Genomic DNA, 15,652 nt, shown 5'->3' with positions numbered 1-15,652 from the left:
CACGCTAGAAACTTCTGTCACCTTAATTCAAACATTATTTATTTACAATTTTGATACTTTTACCCAGTCCAACTTCCAATTTATTCTTTGCGTGCATAAATGCTTGGAAAATAAAGTAGTAGTACTATATTTACTCATGGTAAAAAGACAAACCTAACCTTCCAATTCTAATTTGAAAGCGCACAAATCAACTTGCTTTTCAGTATTTTACGTAATGGACAGGAATTAAATTACAAAGCTCTACAAGACTGTCAGTTATCCTAACCCGGTTCTTTCAAAATTTAAACAACTGCTAGAAATATAATAATAAGAATAATGCCATATAAAGGATGAAAAAAAATAAAGGTGAGCGACGAAAAAGTCAAATTCAAGTCTTGCTCCCGTTTGATTTTCAACTTTCAACAGTAAAAGAGAACGCACATTTTCGTCTCTATGTTCTCACTTTACATCACAATCCCCACACCGTTTCAAACACATCTCAGCCGTCTGATCAGAAAAGACCCCATTTGATGTTCTCTCTCATCTACCCGGTCGTCCGGTCACCTCCATTACCATATATCCCCCTCTAGCCGTGCTTTTCCTCTCTTTTCTAACCTGTTTCTGCAATTCCCATGGCGGTTTGAGTTTCGATCGTTTCATTTCACTCATTCTTCTTCTACATCTTCCTCTCTAGAAGCGCGGAAATGGCGGTGGAGCTCATGGGGTTTCCGAAAATGGACGAGCAGAAAGCAATTCAGGAGGCTGCATCGGAGGGATTAAAGGGCATGGAGAATCTAATCCGTGTTCTGTCCCACAAACCCGATCTCGTTGACTGCGCTGATCTTACCGATGTTACTGTTTCTAAGTTTAAGAAAGTCATTTCTCTTCTAAATCGCACTGGCCATGCCCGGTTCAGAAGAGCACCGATTCCCCCTTCCAGCTCGCCTCCCCCTTCTGCTTCAAAGTTGCCGCCGCCATCGTCCGCCGTGCCCTCGTCGGCCAACATTTCCCAATCGCAAATTCCGAATCTATCACCGGCGCAGTTCCCCTCTCCGGCGCCCATCCCAAATCCGGTCACCTTGCATAACGCTCCGATCAACAACAGCACTGCTCCATCCGGTTTTGTTCCGGCTCATTCACAGTCTCTGACTCTCGATTTCACAAAACCTAATATATTGACCTCCAAGACGAAGTCCCTAGAGCTGGAGTTCTCGAAGGAAACCTTCAGCGTGTCTTCAAACTCATCTTTCATGTCGTCGGCCATCACCGGCGACGGCAGCGTATCGAACGGCAAACAAGGAACGTCGATCTTCCTTGCACCAGCAGCACCAACTGCCTCCGGCAACGGGAAGCCACCCCTATCGACGGTACCGACGAAGAAGAGATGCCACGACCACCGTGAGCACTCCGATGACCTCTCCGGCTCCAGCAAGTGCCACTGCACAAAAAGAAGGTACACCACGAAATCAACCTCTTACATCTTATTGGTGAAAACCGAGTCGACTCGGAAAATCGGTCTGGTGGTCAACGATTTCGGGGGTGTTGCGGTTGTGGCATAACCAGCCACAGATGCACCACGAGCGTGATTGTGACAAATTACAGTGCCGACTTTTCCCCGAAGCGGTTTTAGAAATTGTGTCTGAAAAAATCGAGAAATTAATATCGCTTTTGTCTTTATATCTGTGGTTGCTTTTGACTGTTGACTTTGCAAATATTATTGCACCGGCCCACGTTATCGACGCGGCGCTTTATGACAGTTCTGGTTTTTAATTTCCTTCAGGAAGAATCGGCTGAAGAAGGTTGTAAGAGTGCCGGCGATTAGCTCAAAGATCGCGGATATTCCGCCGGACGAGTACTCGTGGAGGAAGTACGGCCAGAAACCGATCAAGGGATCACCGTATCCAAGGTGAGCGTCCGCAAATCGTGTCCGTTGATCTAGGCGTTGTGTGCCGCGTTAGCCCGCAAGGGCTTGTTTGTTTTGTTGGCTAACGTAACTTGTACTGTGGAAACAGGGGTTATTACAAATGCAGTACAGTGAGAGGGTGTCCGGCGAGGAAACACGTAGAGCGGGCCCCGGATGATCCGGCGATGCTGATCGTAACCTACGAGGGGGAGCACCGTCACGCATTGCAGGCCGCGATGCAGGAGAACGGATCCGGGGGTGTTGGGCTGGTGTTTCAGTCTACATGAGGAGGGTGGAAATGTCGAATTGCGAAAATAATCTGTTGTACCCAAAAAAAAAAAAAAAGAAATGAAGGGATGGTTTGGTTGTGATATTTTTGTAATACGAAGGGAGTGGCCGGGGGTTGAACTGTAAATTTAGTCTCTGGATGGAAAGGATTATATAATTACTACATTACAATTACAATTTCCCATGCCCTAAAGGAGATTTTTATTATTGTTATTATTAAAGAGAGTGAGAGAGAGAAAGAGAGAGATGGAAAATGGAAGGAAAAGTGGGAGTGGGGATGCAAACAGATGGCCAAACAAGGAGTGGAGGCAGAGGGAGGGCCAATGAAACACTGTGGAATTGGTTGCCGTGGGGATCCAAGTGGCCTTAAAAAATGGGCCACTTGGCACGGCCTTCTGTCACCACGTCTCTTCCCAGTTCGCACTGCATCTCACTGCTGGTTTTGAGCCGTGAGGTATGTGTAGCATTAGAGGCCTAAAACAAAAGCATTCCTTGGCGATACCCCTTACCGAATGCAACAAATCCATGCAATGTCAACGCTCACATGGTGGGGTGCAACAGACAAGTTTGTCAACACCAGCCATTCCAGATTCTTTTTTTTTTTTTTGGTCATAGCCATTCCAGATTCAATTCAAAGAAACTTTTAAATTTTTGTCAATGTAATGTAAGCCTTCAGAACTGGGTGTTAGGGGCAATACAACAATTATAATGCGGAGTCATGATCAAAGTTTGAAACGTGCATTCTACGTAATTTAAGCCTTCAGAACTGGACTTCGGAACACCCAATATTCACTTCGGCGTGGAGTTTTACTAATCATTCCCTTTTACATCAATCAACAAATGTTTCAAGTCTAGTCCCATTCAATCCTTACACGTTTTACAATTTATTATCCTCACATTGCTCAGTTTATTATTTAAAATATGAAGCCGCGACATTTTAATTATACTCCTCCGGTCTTAAATGAGGGCCCTAATCTTTTGTCTCTTATATTTACTCATTTTTTTCAAGATAATCCTTCTAATAATTATAGTTCTAGTTAATAAACTTGATTAGTAAGGATATTTTAGGAAAGACAACACCTATTTAGGATAAATAACTAACTCAACTTACTTTTTTAATCTCTTAAAATTAGTCAACTGGCTCTTATAATTAGGATCGGAGGTGGTATAATTTTAAAAGATTACGGTGATAAATATCACGTGAAGACCAAACCTAGTCTTTTTTTTAATGCACAAGTCAACGCCAACTGAGGAAAAAAAGATCAAAGCATTGGCACAAAAAAGAAAAAGAAAAACGAAAAATATCGAAGCAGCCCTGCTGTAGAAGCTACAATGGGACGAGCCTCTATCCCCTAAATGTGTACTGGATAGAGGATAGTTATTCGGCCCAATTGGCCTGTGACATTTTCCCCTCTTCTTATTCCTCGTCCTCATTTTGTTTTGGCTGTGTATTATGCTCCTAATCCGGTCTTTAATGTAAAAATTAATTTAAAAATTAAAATTAGTCTTATATGTAATACTACCTCTGGTCCTAATTATAAGAGCCAGTTGGCTAATTTGAGAAAATTAAGGAAGTAAGTTGAGTTAGTTATTTGTCCTAAATAGGTGTTGTCTTTCCTAAAATATTCTTGCTAATCAAGTGTATTGACTATAACTATTATTGTTAGAAGGGCTACTTGATAAAAAAAATGTATAAATGTTAGAGAGAAAGTGGATTGGGTCTTATATTTATGACCAAAATAAAAGTCAAACATGGTCTTATATTAAGGACTGAAAGTAGTATTTATTTTACATATCTATTTTTTAAAAAAATTAATCCTATTGATATTCTTTCAACAATAATCAAATATGAGAGGGAGTAAGAAAATCAAAGAAAATAATTAGGGTGATTTATAAAAATATTATATTAATAAATTTAACTAACATTTTTAATTTACTCACTTGAGTTAAATATGTTTTACATTAAAGAACAAGGGAGTACATTATATTTTCACCCCTGTGATTAATACTGTCGTATGTGGAATTAAATGCAGTATATTATGAATACGTGACTACGTATAATAAATATCTTGTTCTATAAAAAGTGTTACTGAGTTACTGTGTTGATTAACAATTTAACAGTGTTATCATGCCATTAACAGAAGGATGGTTCATAGATTTTGTTTGGGTGCATAATTATTTAGGATGCACTTTAACCGGGGGCCCATTGAACAGAATGGATTCGATTCTCTGGGTGTACTGTTATGAACATTCACGGTTCACAAAAAAGTTATTGTTACACTTGGATTCCACTCATTATTCTATTCAAGATTCTCCGTCTCAGTCTTCTTCCCGTCGCTTTAAACAACAGCTAGGACGGATTTTCTCGTATTTTATGGGGTTAGAAATTGTCAAATTGGACGCTCTTCAGTGTGTGTTGTCTATATATAATTGGATGCTCTTCTTGGCAGTAAACAAATAAAAAAAGAAACTGGAAACTGGGAGAGGGGTGGGGGAATCGGACACTATTGATGAATAATCACATTATGCGAAATTAGAACAGTGCTAGAGATATTTGTTAAAAGATAAAAAGTGGCCTCCAATTTATCTTTATGCCCAATTGATGAAACCAGTTTTTTTAGTTTATGCATTTTATTTTGTTCAAATTATTAGAGTCATTTAACATGAGCTATTTTACATTTTATAGTACAATGTTTCTCTTATATAGCGTAAAATTATTTGAAATAAACTAATTCAAATATCTATCAAGACCAATCTTTTTTTAAATATGAAATGTATGGCCAACAGCCTTGTAACCTAATGACATCTAGACTCTCTTAATAAATGAAAGACCAAAGGTTTAATTGCGTATATAATCTCAAATTATTAGTGTCGGTATTTTTAACCTTTTTTTTTTAAGGAAAAAAGAGCACGTGCAGCTGTCCATGGATATTAACATAAACTTTAATTGGTTGTCAATTTGCCTTTTTTATCTATTGCCATTTACATATTGATTTTACACACACACAAAAGGTGTAACAACAAAGAATTCTTTTGAGAACGAAAAAATTAATCCCACATTATGCCAAAATTTTTGAAACTTCAAATGATGATAATATGATTTATTTTCACAAAAAAGTTAACATTACTTTGAGATGGAACTTCTGCTTCTCTCTAAAATAAGTAAATAACTGTGTTATTCACCCAAAAAAAAAAACTTGACGAAGTACTCTTGTTTTTACAGAAACGGGAACGAAAGAGGGGAGAGATTATAGAGAAGTGAACAGTAAAGGAAGTCCCTTTGCCTCACTGTCAAGCACTTGCATCCTTTGCCATAAAAATAGAATTAAAACGTACTTTAATGTTGCCTCTTCAAGTCCCTGCTTCTCTCTCTCCTTTCCCGTTTACACTGTTCTTAGGGTTTCTCACTCCTCCCCTCCCTCTCTCTGATTGGAAATCAGATTCAGAATCCAAGCTCTTTCTTCTTTTCTTCCTCATAGCAACTCATTTCCCTCTTTCATATTCAACTCGCCTGTTCGGCTCCTTCTTCCTCTTTCTCTGACGATACCATTCATATTATTTTCATGTGAGTTTCCCCTCATTCTTCGCTCCGACTATTTCTGCTGGACATCTCTCTTTCGTCTGTTTGTTTTTCCATTTTTATTGTTTATTTAACCTGGATTGCCGTGCGTCCATTGCAAATTTCGTTCTCCCCTAGTGTTTGCCTTAGTCTTTGATTTGATGCGAGCTTGGTGAAGCCGCTGATGCAAAACGCTTACTGCACCAATCCCGGTTGATTTCAACTCCATTGTCGATGATTCCGATGCGACTTGATGGATATTACTCATAGATAAATAAGAGGGAAGAGGAAAACTATTCTCATTGGTTAACAAGTCTTGTGCTTCGATTCGCCTGAGCCGAGGTTACAATTCTAAAAACATTGATTTCTGGACTGGGTTGGGTAGGAGTTTTTGAATCTGAATGGCTGATTCAGTGCATGCTAGCAGCGATAGTAAAATTCAGAATTTGATTTCCGCTAAGAAGTCATTGAAGCTTAGCCTGGAGAAGTCAAAGTCCCTAGGGTTAGCTTTGGAGAAGGCTGGACCTAGATTGGAGGAGATTAGCCAAAGATTGCCTTCCCTTGAATCTGCTGTTCGCCCCATTCGTGCTGACAAGGACGCCCTTGCGGCTGTTGGCGGACACATTAATCGAGCCGTTAGCCCCGCAGCTGCCGTGCTCAAGGTTTTTGATGCTGTACATGGCCTCGAAAAGTCACTGTTATCTGATCCGCGTAATGATCTCCCGGGTTATTTGTCAGTGGTGAAGCGCCTCGAAGAGGCACTGAGGTTCTTGGCAGATAACTGTGGATTGGCAATTCAATGGTTGGAGGATATTGTGGAGTACTTGGAAGATAATACTGTTGCTGATGAAAGGTATCTGTCAAATTTGAAGAAGTCACTTCAAAATCTTCGTGAATTGCAAAATGAAGAGGGGAAGGCCCGACTGGATGGTGGGCTTTTAGAAGCAGCATTGCAAAAACTGGAAAATGAATTCCGGCAGCTGTTGACTGAAAACAGTGTTCCGCTTCCAATGTCACCATCGCCTACGCTTGCTGGTCAGGCATGCATTGCTCCTTCACCTTTACCAGTATCTATTATTCACAAGTTGCAAGCAATTCTTGGCAGATTGATCGCTAACAATAGACTCGAGAAATGCATATCAATTTATGTTGAAGTCCGTAGTTCAAACGTCAGAGCAAGCCTGCAGGCTCTCAATCTGGATTACCTTGAGATCTCAGTATCTGAATTCAATGATGTGCAGAGCATTGAGGGATATATAGCCCAATGGGGAAAGCATTTAGAGTTTGCAGTGAAGCATTTGTTTGAAGCTGAGTATAAACTTTGTAATGATGTATTTGAGAGGATTGGATTGGATGTGTGGATGGGCTGCTTTTCAAGGATAGCTGCACAGGCCGGTATACTTGCATTTCTTCAATTTGGGAAGACTGTTACAGAGAGTAAGAAAGATCCCATCAAACTGTTAAAACTATTGGACATATTTGCATCTCTGAACAAATTGAGATTGGATTTCAACCGCCTTTTTGGTGGAGCAGCATGTGTTGAAATTCAGAACTTGACTAGGGATCTAATCAAGAGTGTGATTGATGGGGCAGCGGAGATTTTCTGGGAACTTCTGGTCCAGGTAGAGTTACAGAGACAGAATCCACCTCCTCTTGACGGCAATGTCCCGAGACTGGTGAGTTTTATTACTGATTATTGTAACAAACTCCTAGGGGATGACTATAAGCCAATATTGACACAAGTCCTTGTCATACACCGGAGTTGGAAACGGCAGAGCTTTCAGGAGAGACTCCTGGTGAATGAGGTTTTAAACATTATTAAAACCGTAGAGTTGAATTTGGAGACATGGATCAAGGCTTATGACGATCCTATGCTATCAAACTTCTTTGCTATGAACAATCACTGGCATCTGTTCAAGCACTTGAAAGGAACAAAGCTTGGGGATCTCTTGGGAGATACTTGGTTGAAAGAACATGAGCAGTACAAGGACTATTACTCCACAATTTTCTTGAGGGATAGCTGGGGAAAGCTTCCTGGTCATTTGAGCAGGGAAGGGCTGATTCTGTTCTCAGGAGGGCGTGCTACTGCTCGTGATCTGGTCAAGAAAAGGTTGAAAAAGTTCAATGAAGTTTTTGATGAGATGTATACAAAGCAATCAACCTGGGTTATGCCAGAACGAGATCTAAGGGAGAAAACAACCCAGCTTATAGTGCAAGCCGTGGTTCCTGTTTACAGGAGTTACATGCAGAATTATGGTCCCTTGGTTGAGCAAGATGCCAGCTCCTCAAAATATGCAAAATATAGTGTGCAGAAGCTGGAGGAAATGCTTTCGTCTCTTTATCAGCCGAAGCCTGTAAGACACGCCAGTTTGAAAGGTCGGCAATTTAGTGAGAAATTTGGCAATAAAATGGTGGATCTTCGTCGCACTGCCTCTGCAGTTGTGTAATTGCCTAGTCCTAGTTTTGAAAAGGTGAAAGAGCATTTATATACTCCTCTCGTAGGATTGTTGGCTGCTGTATATAATATTCCTCTGAGCCCCGCAATGCATCGTTTTACCTTCCCTGCCTCCCCTTTCTCGGATTCTGAGAAGGAGGCTTCTGAACAGTGCTGTTCAATTGCCTAATGCATTTACGAGACAGTGGAACTTTGTTTTCCTACTGAGATGGAAAATCAAATGTCATCTCTCCTGCACAGGTTTCTGCGATGTGAAGAGTATTGTAAGTTCTGATTAATAAATACGGGCCTTTGTCAATCAGGTTCGTCGATCTTACACCCAGCTAAAGTAATTTATTTGACTTCAGCTTCTCCCTTTAAACTTGCTTTGTAGCAGCAGGCTCAATGTAATATGTTAGATTTTTATGTGTAATTTTTTTAATTTATCACCATACATGGATTCAGAAGTTCTAGATTAACGGTATTTTTTTTTTTCCCAAGTCATATATCAAAGTCACGGGGGAAGTTGTAAACGCCGAAACCGTTATGAGCTGCTTGTTTCATGTGCTTTTGCCCTTTTCCATATGGAATACTGGCGACGAATTGCAGGGAGGTTGAGGCCAATTGGCAATGATTGTCAGTTTTATTCTATAATCAAAAGCAATTCGGCTTATATTTTCTCTTCTTATTGTATTTTTTCGGCCTTACTGCGCGATATCTTTAAGCAGGCTTTTGCTTTCGGTCCATTTTTATGATCAGAAAGGAAAATTAGAAAGGAAAAGAAAAGATACGAGGATCATGTCTTGTCAGCTTCAATCCAACCCAACCCCATTACAAATGCAATTCTGAGTCATACTAAAATATCTTAAAAAGCCAGCTGCAAAAGATACTAAGATAGTGGTAATCCTTAAACCAGAGAATATTCAGTTATGAATATTCATTAATCCTTAAACCAGAGAATCTTCAATTATGAATATTCATTGTGCCTTAATCCCAAAATTGGTCAGAGCTAGAGGCTCTAGGAGACCATGGAAGTTCATGTTTTTACTCATGGTGAGCTTTTCTCCATTTGGTTCTTGTCCTCATCCTCCTCTCTTTTCTAAGTTTTGAGCTCATCACGTAAAATTTTTCCAATGTATATAATCTGATGTCACACAAAAGCATTTTAAAAAGATCATGGTATTCGACTTTTTTAATCTATTTAAATTAATTGATTAAATCTTATATTAATCAAAAGAGAAAAAAGCCAGAAGGCAATGAATCAGAAGGGGTTCGTCTCAGGGGAGCTGAACCGGAATGAGACGACGGCATTAGATTTTGAGCATGAGTAAGTTTTGAATTGAGGTGGGGACGCGATGATATAAAGGTGGTTGAAGCTTGGCGTGGTGACACAAGTAGGAAGGAACATGGGATCCCCAAAAGGCCCATAAATCCAATGTCTTCGTCAGAGTTCGGCATCGCACTTTCATCGTTATGATTCACTTCCTATTCCTAATCCCTTGTTGAGTTGTTGAGCCATATCTTGAATCACAGTGATTCTTTTTCGATAAAAAATAATTATTTAGCATACTATTTAGCATACTGCTCTCCCCGATTCTTTTTCGTAAGCTCTGATTAATTATTTGATGTAAATTAAGAAAGTTATATGAAATTGGTTGTTTATTATAAACTCTTCAAATTATTCTCCATAAAAATAATTAGTTAGAGGAGTTGGGTTGAGTAGTTAACAAGTTTTGTACTTAATTAGAGGTGCTAGATTAAAATTTTAAAAAAAAACATTGAACTTGTTCAGAAAATAAGAACTCTTAACCACGTGATTTTTAAACAGTATTTTCAAAATTCCAAAAACATTTTGTGTTACTACGGTCCTAAATATACTCCTCCGGTCCTAATTATAAGACCCAATTGACTTATTTGAGGAGATTAAGGAAGTAAGTTAAGTTAGTTATTTATAATAAATAAGTGTTGTCATTCCTAAAATATCCTTGCTAATTAAGTATATTGGCTAAAACTATCATTATTAGAAGGATTATCTTGGAAAAAATGCATAAATATAAGAGACAAAATGGATTGGGTCTTATAATTAGGACCAAATAAAAAGTCAAATTGGGTCTTATAATAAGGACCGGAGGAGTATTATCTATTTTATAATAAGACTAAATTTATTTTGTAGTGTAATTTACACTACAAAATAAGTTTTACATTTAGGACTAAACGAGTACAATTTTGTGTTGTCACATAAATCAATAGGAAAAAAAATTGCATAAAAAAAATCAATAGGAAAAAATTAGCTCACATGCACTAAAATGAAATTTGAACAGGATTCCTCGAGATCCACGTTAAGCTTGTTTATGGGTCAACAGTAAAGTGGAGATTGAATCTGCCCACTATTCAAGCATCTGTACATGCAGTAGTTTTCAAACCCAATATTACATCCCTGTGTTTATCTAAATAACACTACCTTCGCCTTAGTTAATATAAGAGATAGTTAATTAATTTGAACAGATTTAAAAAATTATTTAATTAATTATTTATAATAAATAAGTGTTGTATTTTTTAAAATACTACTACCTCCGGTCCTAATTATAAGATCCAGTTGACTTATTTGAGGAGATTAAGGAAGTAAGTTAAGTTAGTTATTTGTAATAAACAAGTGTTGTCATTCCTAAAATATCCTTACTAATTAAGTATATTGGCTAGAACTATCATTATTAGAAGGACTATCTTGGAAAAAAATGCATATATATGATAGACAGAATGGATTGGGGTCTTATAATTAGGACCAAACAAAAAGTCAAATGGGGTCTTATATTAAGGACCGGAGGTAGTATTAATAATCACATATATTAGATAGAACTACTATGTAATGAAATATTAAACACGTGTAACTATTATAAGGATGATTTTAGAAAAAATAGATAAATATGATAAATAAAGTAGATTAAAACCTTATATTAAAAATCATATTGAATGGCAAACTAACTCTTATATTAAATATCGGAGCTAATAATACTTATCCTTTTTATCAATATATATATATATATATATATATATATATATAAACAAAGCGGGGGGTGGGAGATTTTCATTGCATAGAGGTCAACTACAGTTGGGATAAATAATTACTACTGTATATTGATTTTTGGCAGGAGGGACATAGTTAATAATGTATGGTTAGTTACATAAAGCAAAATAAAGATGCTCCGCTCTTAAATATAAGACTCTTATACAGCATAATAATGTATAGGTCTTATATTTAGAACCGAAAGAGTAATTAATTAGATAAACTGAATTTATTTGTTGATAAAACAACAAGACGACGACGTCCGACGATGAGAACACGGCAGAAGAATATGCTCGGGGGTATTTTGGGGGCCACGAACATGATTGATGCCCACCCTCATCATACTAACTTTAGGATCCAGGAAGCCCCAAAAAACAAACACACACACACACAGAGAGAGAGAGAGAGAGAGAGAGAGAGAGAGAGAGAGAGAGAGGCCATAATCAATCTTCATTCTCATGCGTAGTAGGCCATGGTGACTTTTTAATGTTAAATAATTACATGGTAAGAGTTTTATCCCATAAAAAGTAAAAACACTTTTTTAGGTTGATCTAAACAGTTTTCCAGTTAGAGATGGAGAGGGAAGCTCAAAAAAATAAAATGCATCGTTCCACTTTATTCTATACTATTGCTACCTCAGGTTTTACACATAAAATTCACTTTACATTGCAAAATTCATTCTATATATTCACTTCACATTCCATAAATCATAACAGCTGAAAAGTTATTTATAAATCATTCCAAGTGAATCCAAATTTAAGTAAAGAGTTTCTCCGAACAACTTATTTCAGTATAAATTTCAAATAAGGAAAATAATTATTAAAAATCCCTAATAACAATCTAAAAAGCTTGTCATGACAAGTTTCGTGACAAATTCTGAGATTTGATTTTTTTTTTTTTGAGAACTCTTTATAATTCTCTTTTTATTATTTAGTCTTCTTTTTCTAACGTCTCAAAGCATAACTTGTCGTTTGTTTTGTGCTTGCTTTGTGTAACGGCAGTGGGTGCACATACTCCCCTAACCCGAATCTCTCTCTCTCTCTCTCTCTCTCTCTCTCTCTCTCTCTCTGTTTTTGTCATGTCTCTTCCTCAGTGTGTTGTCGCCAATGTTGTTGCATTCACACATACTGACTCTTCAGTGATCCTCCTCACACAGTCCTCCGTCTCTGGTGCTGTCTATCCAGGTATTCTTATTCCACCACTCTCCTATAAAATTAATAACAGTAGTAGTAGTCGTCTTAGAATTTGGCTCTTGTGTTGACATATTTTCCAAACACGTCAACCTTAATCTATTGTTGTCCTGAACCCTTTTTTCAATTATCCCATAATTAATATTAGAAGGAGTAATTCATATGGTAAAATTGAAGAGGTTCTGTTGATTTTTAGATAAAGTTAATGCGTTTTCCACCCATCGTCATTACTTCTATTTAAAATGGCAAAGATGTCTTGTAAATAGTGAGACGGGGAAGGAGTGTTTATTTATTTATTTTAAATAACTATTGAGCTGTTTGAATGAATATAATATAAGGCATTTATATTAAGAAAAATCTTAAACTGCCTTAATTATCTATTAAAATATAATAACTTTTTAACTTTATTCATATTTAATATATACATCTTTTAAAAGAAATAATTATCTAAACTATAATAAATGAATAACAAAATAGTATATTTATCTTAAATATTTATTAAAATAATTTATAAATAGGATTAAGAAAAAATTTATCTGTTTTATAAATAGGATAAAAAAATAGATATAGAAATAGTGAGAACATGACAGTGGGAGGATGAGGTGAAGAGATGTGGTGTGAGTGAAAGAGCAACTACTCCTCAGAATTGACCAAATAATTTTTCCCAGAGTCACATGATGTCTTTCAGAATAATTCTCAGTATCTCCCATTTTCATATTCCTTGTTTGGAATATCTGTCTCCCAACCAAGCAAAAGTCCACCCACTTACACATAACATTAAATTCCATTTATTACGAATGAATAATGAAACAAACCACTTCATACTTATCTCCAGGTATTTATTGATTAATTTAATGACCCCATATTTTACCAACTTGGGAATTAAATATAATTATATATATGGTACATCTGAACTAAGTGGATCAATTTTAGTTGAGTGTTCAACTTGACTACCTTGCCCCATTCTCTCCTTATCCATCTACTTCTGATTATAACTATATAATTAATTGGCTTAATTAATTATGCAGGCCATCCATTTGTATTAAATTCTAGTGCTGTGATAGCTTAACGTGCATGTAATTTTATTTGTATTTTCGTTCATGTGTTAATGTCAATGCTTATTTAATGGTAATTGCAATAATCATGTCCCATTAACTTGATAACACCTAACCAAAATGTCAGATCACTTCACCCTCCCCAGTAAGTTGGCTATCCACTGCTTCACTCACTCGTGAATATTTGGATAATGCAAAGCAATATGCTGAAAATAAAAATTAACCAGAATTTTATTTTAATTCTAGATATAAAATCTTAAATTTTATATTTTATATTTTATATGTATTGTTTTTTCTCAAACTACTCCTGTTAGTCACTAGTGTGCAATTAATATACATGCAATTTCTATTTTCTAAAGTAAATAATTAAAAACATGGGTGTTTTTAGAAAAGAACATGAATTTTTTAATAAAAAATAATTTAATTATTTATGTCTTATATTTGCTTATTCAGAATGAGGGAACAGTTAATGCTGTTGTTGAAATATACTATGACCAGATTATTAGACAATCTGAAACAGTCAAAAGAGATGTTCACATAATTCCATCCAAGCTAACTTCCGAAGGATCACAGTGAACATAAAAAGTTTATATTCCATTAATTATGCAATAAATTCTTTTTTTGACCAACATATTTTTAAGAAACCATCAGCTATAATCTAACGAGGATATACATTCATCCTATGAAACTTTTAAAAGAATGCAACATTTAGTTTTGTTCCACGTTGATTCTATATTTTATTTATCATAGACTCCGAAATACATTCTTGAGTCTTCAATAATTATAAGACAGGACCTTGTGTAGTTCAATTAAAATAACTTATCTCGCTATAAGTGAAGTGACATGTCAAACATGTTACTCCTCCGGTCCTTATTATAAGACCCAATTTGACTTTTTATTTGGTCCTAATTATAAGACCCAATCCATTTTCTCTCTTATATTTATGTATTTTTTTCCAAGATAATCCTTCTAATAATGATAGTTTTAGCCAATATACTTAATTAGCAAAGATATTTTAGGAATAACAACACTTATTTATTATAAATAACCAACTTAACTTACTTCCTTAATCTCCTCAAATAAGTCAATTGGGTCTTATAATTAGGACCGGAGGAGTAGTATTTTATCATGCGGGCTATCATATGGGTTGCCACTTCTGCTTTATTTTTTCATTTTTATAAGCTATTATTGTCCTATAATTTATGATTAGCCAACAATTTGCCATCTTTTTTTTTTGTTTGCCCCACACATATGTAGAAGCACAATATTTATATTACATACTTACCTTATATTTTATAAATTATAATTAAAAAGCTGTTTATAAATTATTTCAGACGGGTCTTATCTCATTATAAGTCATGACATCTTCCTTAATATTACTGTTTATGGGCTTTTTTTTTTTTTTAAGGCTGCCCTTCATTTCTTAACCATAAATTTTGCGTATAATCCAAAACATTCTAACGCATAAATTATTGTTTGCTGGCGTTGCTAAATCCAGGCCGTGGTTTACTCCCTCCACCCTATATTATAATTTGCCTTTAAAATCATTGCACGATGTAATAATATTAATATAATTTCATCTAAAAACGCCTCGCTCAATGCTGGATAAAGCCTCTCATCATCTGAAAAAATAAAGAAAGAAAAAGTCTCTTATCCCAATCTCATCCACATCACTTGTGCTTTATTCATTTGTTTCATTTCAATTTAAAGTACGTGGTCCACATACAATTCCTTCACAGCCTTCATTGAGACTGAGATTAGCAACTGATTAAACAAAATGGATGAAAACCTGTTCAACTAGTCGACAAAATTTGATTCCCATCAAACTCACTCATCATAGTTTTTGATGTCTTCTAAATTATTTTATTTTATTTATAAAATTAAATTGGTGCCATCATACAAGCCCCCCGGACAAAAAATTGTTCAGTAAATAAAATTCGGATGTGCAGTGACTTTGTTAAAATTGCAGGGTGAAATTTTGAGTTTAAATTGAATTAAAAGGAAAAAAAATTGCTGTTAGGGCAAACTGAACTCTGTTTTGATTGGTCAAGGAACTGATTAATCAATGGAGCTCATGAGAACTTGAGTTTAGTAGAATGAATTAGTTTCTAATCAAGTTTCAAAATCTTATTTAGAAGTTTTAAATCTGATATCCAAGTGTGTCTTAAATAAGTTTGTTT

At 36.0% G+C, this 15,652-nt stretch overlaps 2 protein-coding genes across 2 annotated transcripts; both read left to right on the top strand.

Moving 5' to 3' along the window:
- The first annotated feature begins 547 nt into the window (after positions 1-547).
- Positions 548-2,383, top strand: LOC114737486 (probable WRKY transcription factor 17). The gene is made up of 3 exons (XM_028925413.1): positions 548-1,432; positions 1,760-1,885; positions 1,992-2,383. Exons 1-3 carry the CDS (start codon positions 684-686, stop codon positions 2,167-2,169), a joined length of 1,053 nt encoding a protein of 350 aa, XP_028781246.1. The 5' UTR covers positions 548-683; the 3' UTR covers positions 2,170-2,383.
- A 3,436-nt stretch (positions 2,384-5,819) lies between these two features.
- Positions 5,820-8,660, top strand: LOC114737481 (exocyst complex component EXO70A1-like). Its single transcript, XM_028925409.1, has one exon. It carries the CDS (start codon positions 6,131-6,133, stop codon positions 8,174-8,176), a length of 2,046 nt encoding a protein of 681 aa, XP_028781242.1. The 5' UTR covers positions 5,820-6,130; the 3' UTR covers positions 8,177-8,660.
- The last annotated feature ends 6,992 nt before the right edge of the window (positions 8,661-15,652 follow it).

This window comes from Neltuma alba, unplaced genomic scaffold, assembly GCF_004799145.2.
Source record: "Neltuma alba isolate B1F8T4 unplaced genomic scaffold, ASM479914v2 tig00013459_pilon, whole genome shotgun sequence".
NCBI lineage: Eukaryota > Viridiplantae > Streptophyta > Magnoliopsida > Fabales > Fabaceae > Neltuma > Neltuma alba.
The sequence above is the reverse complement of the archived record's forward strand: the minus strand, read 5'-3'. Positions and strand labels throughout refer to the sequence as shown.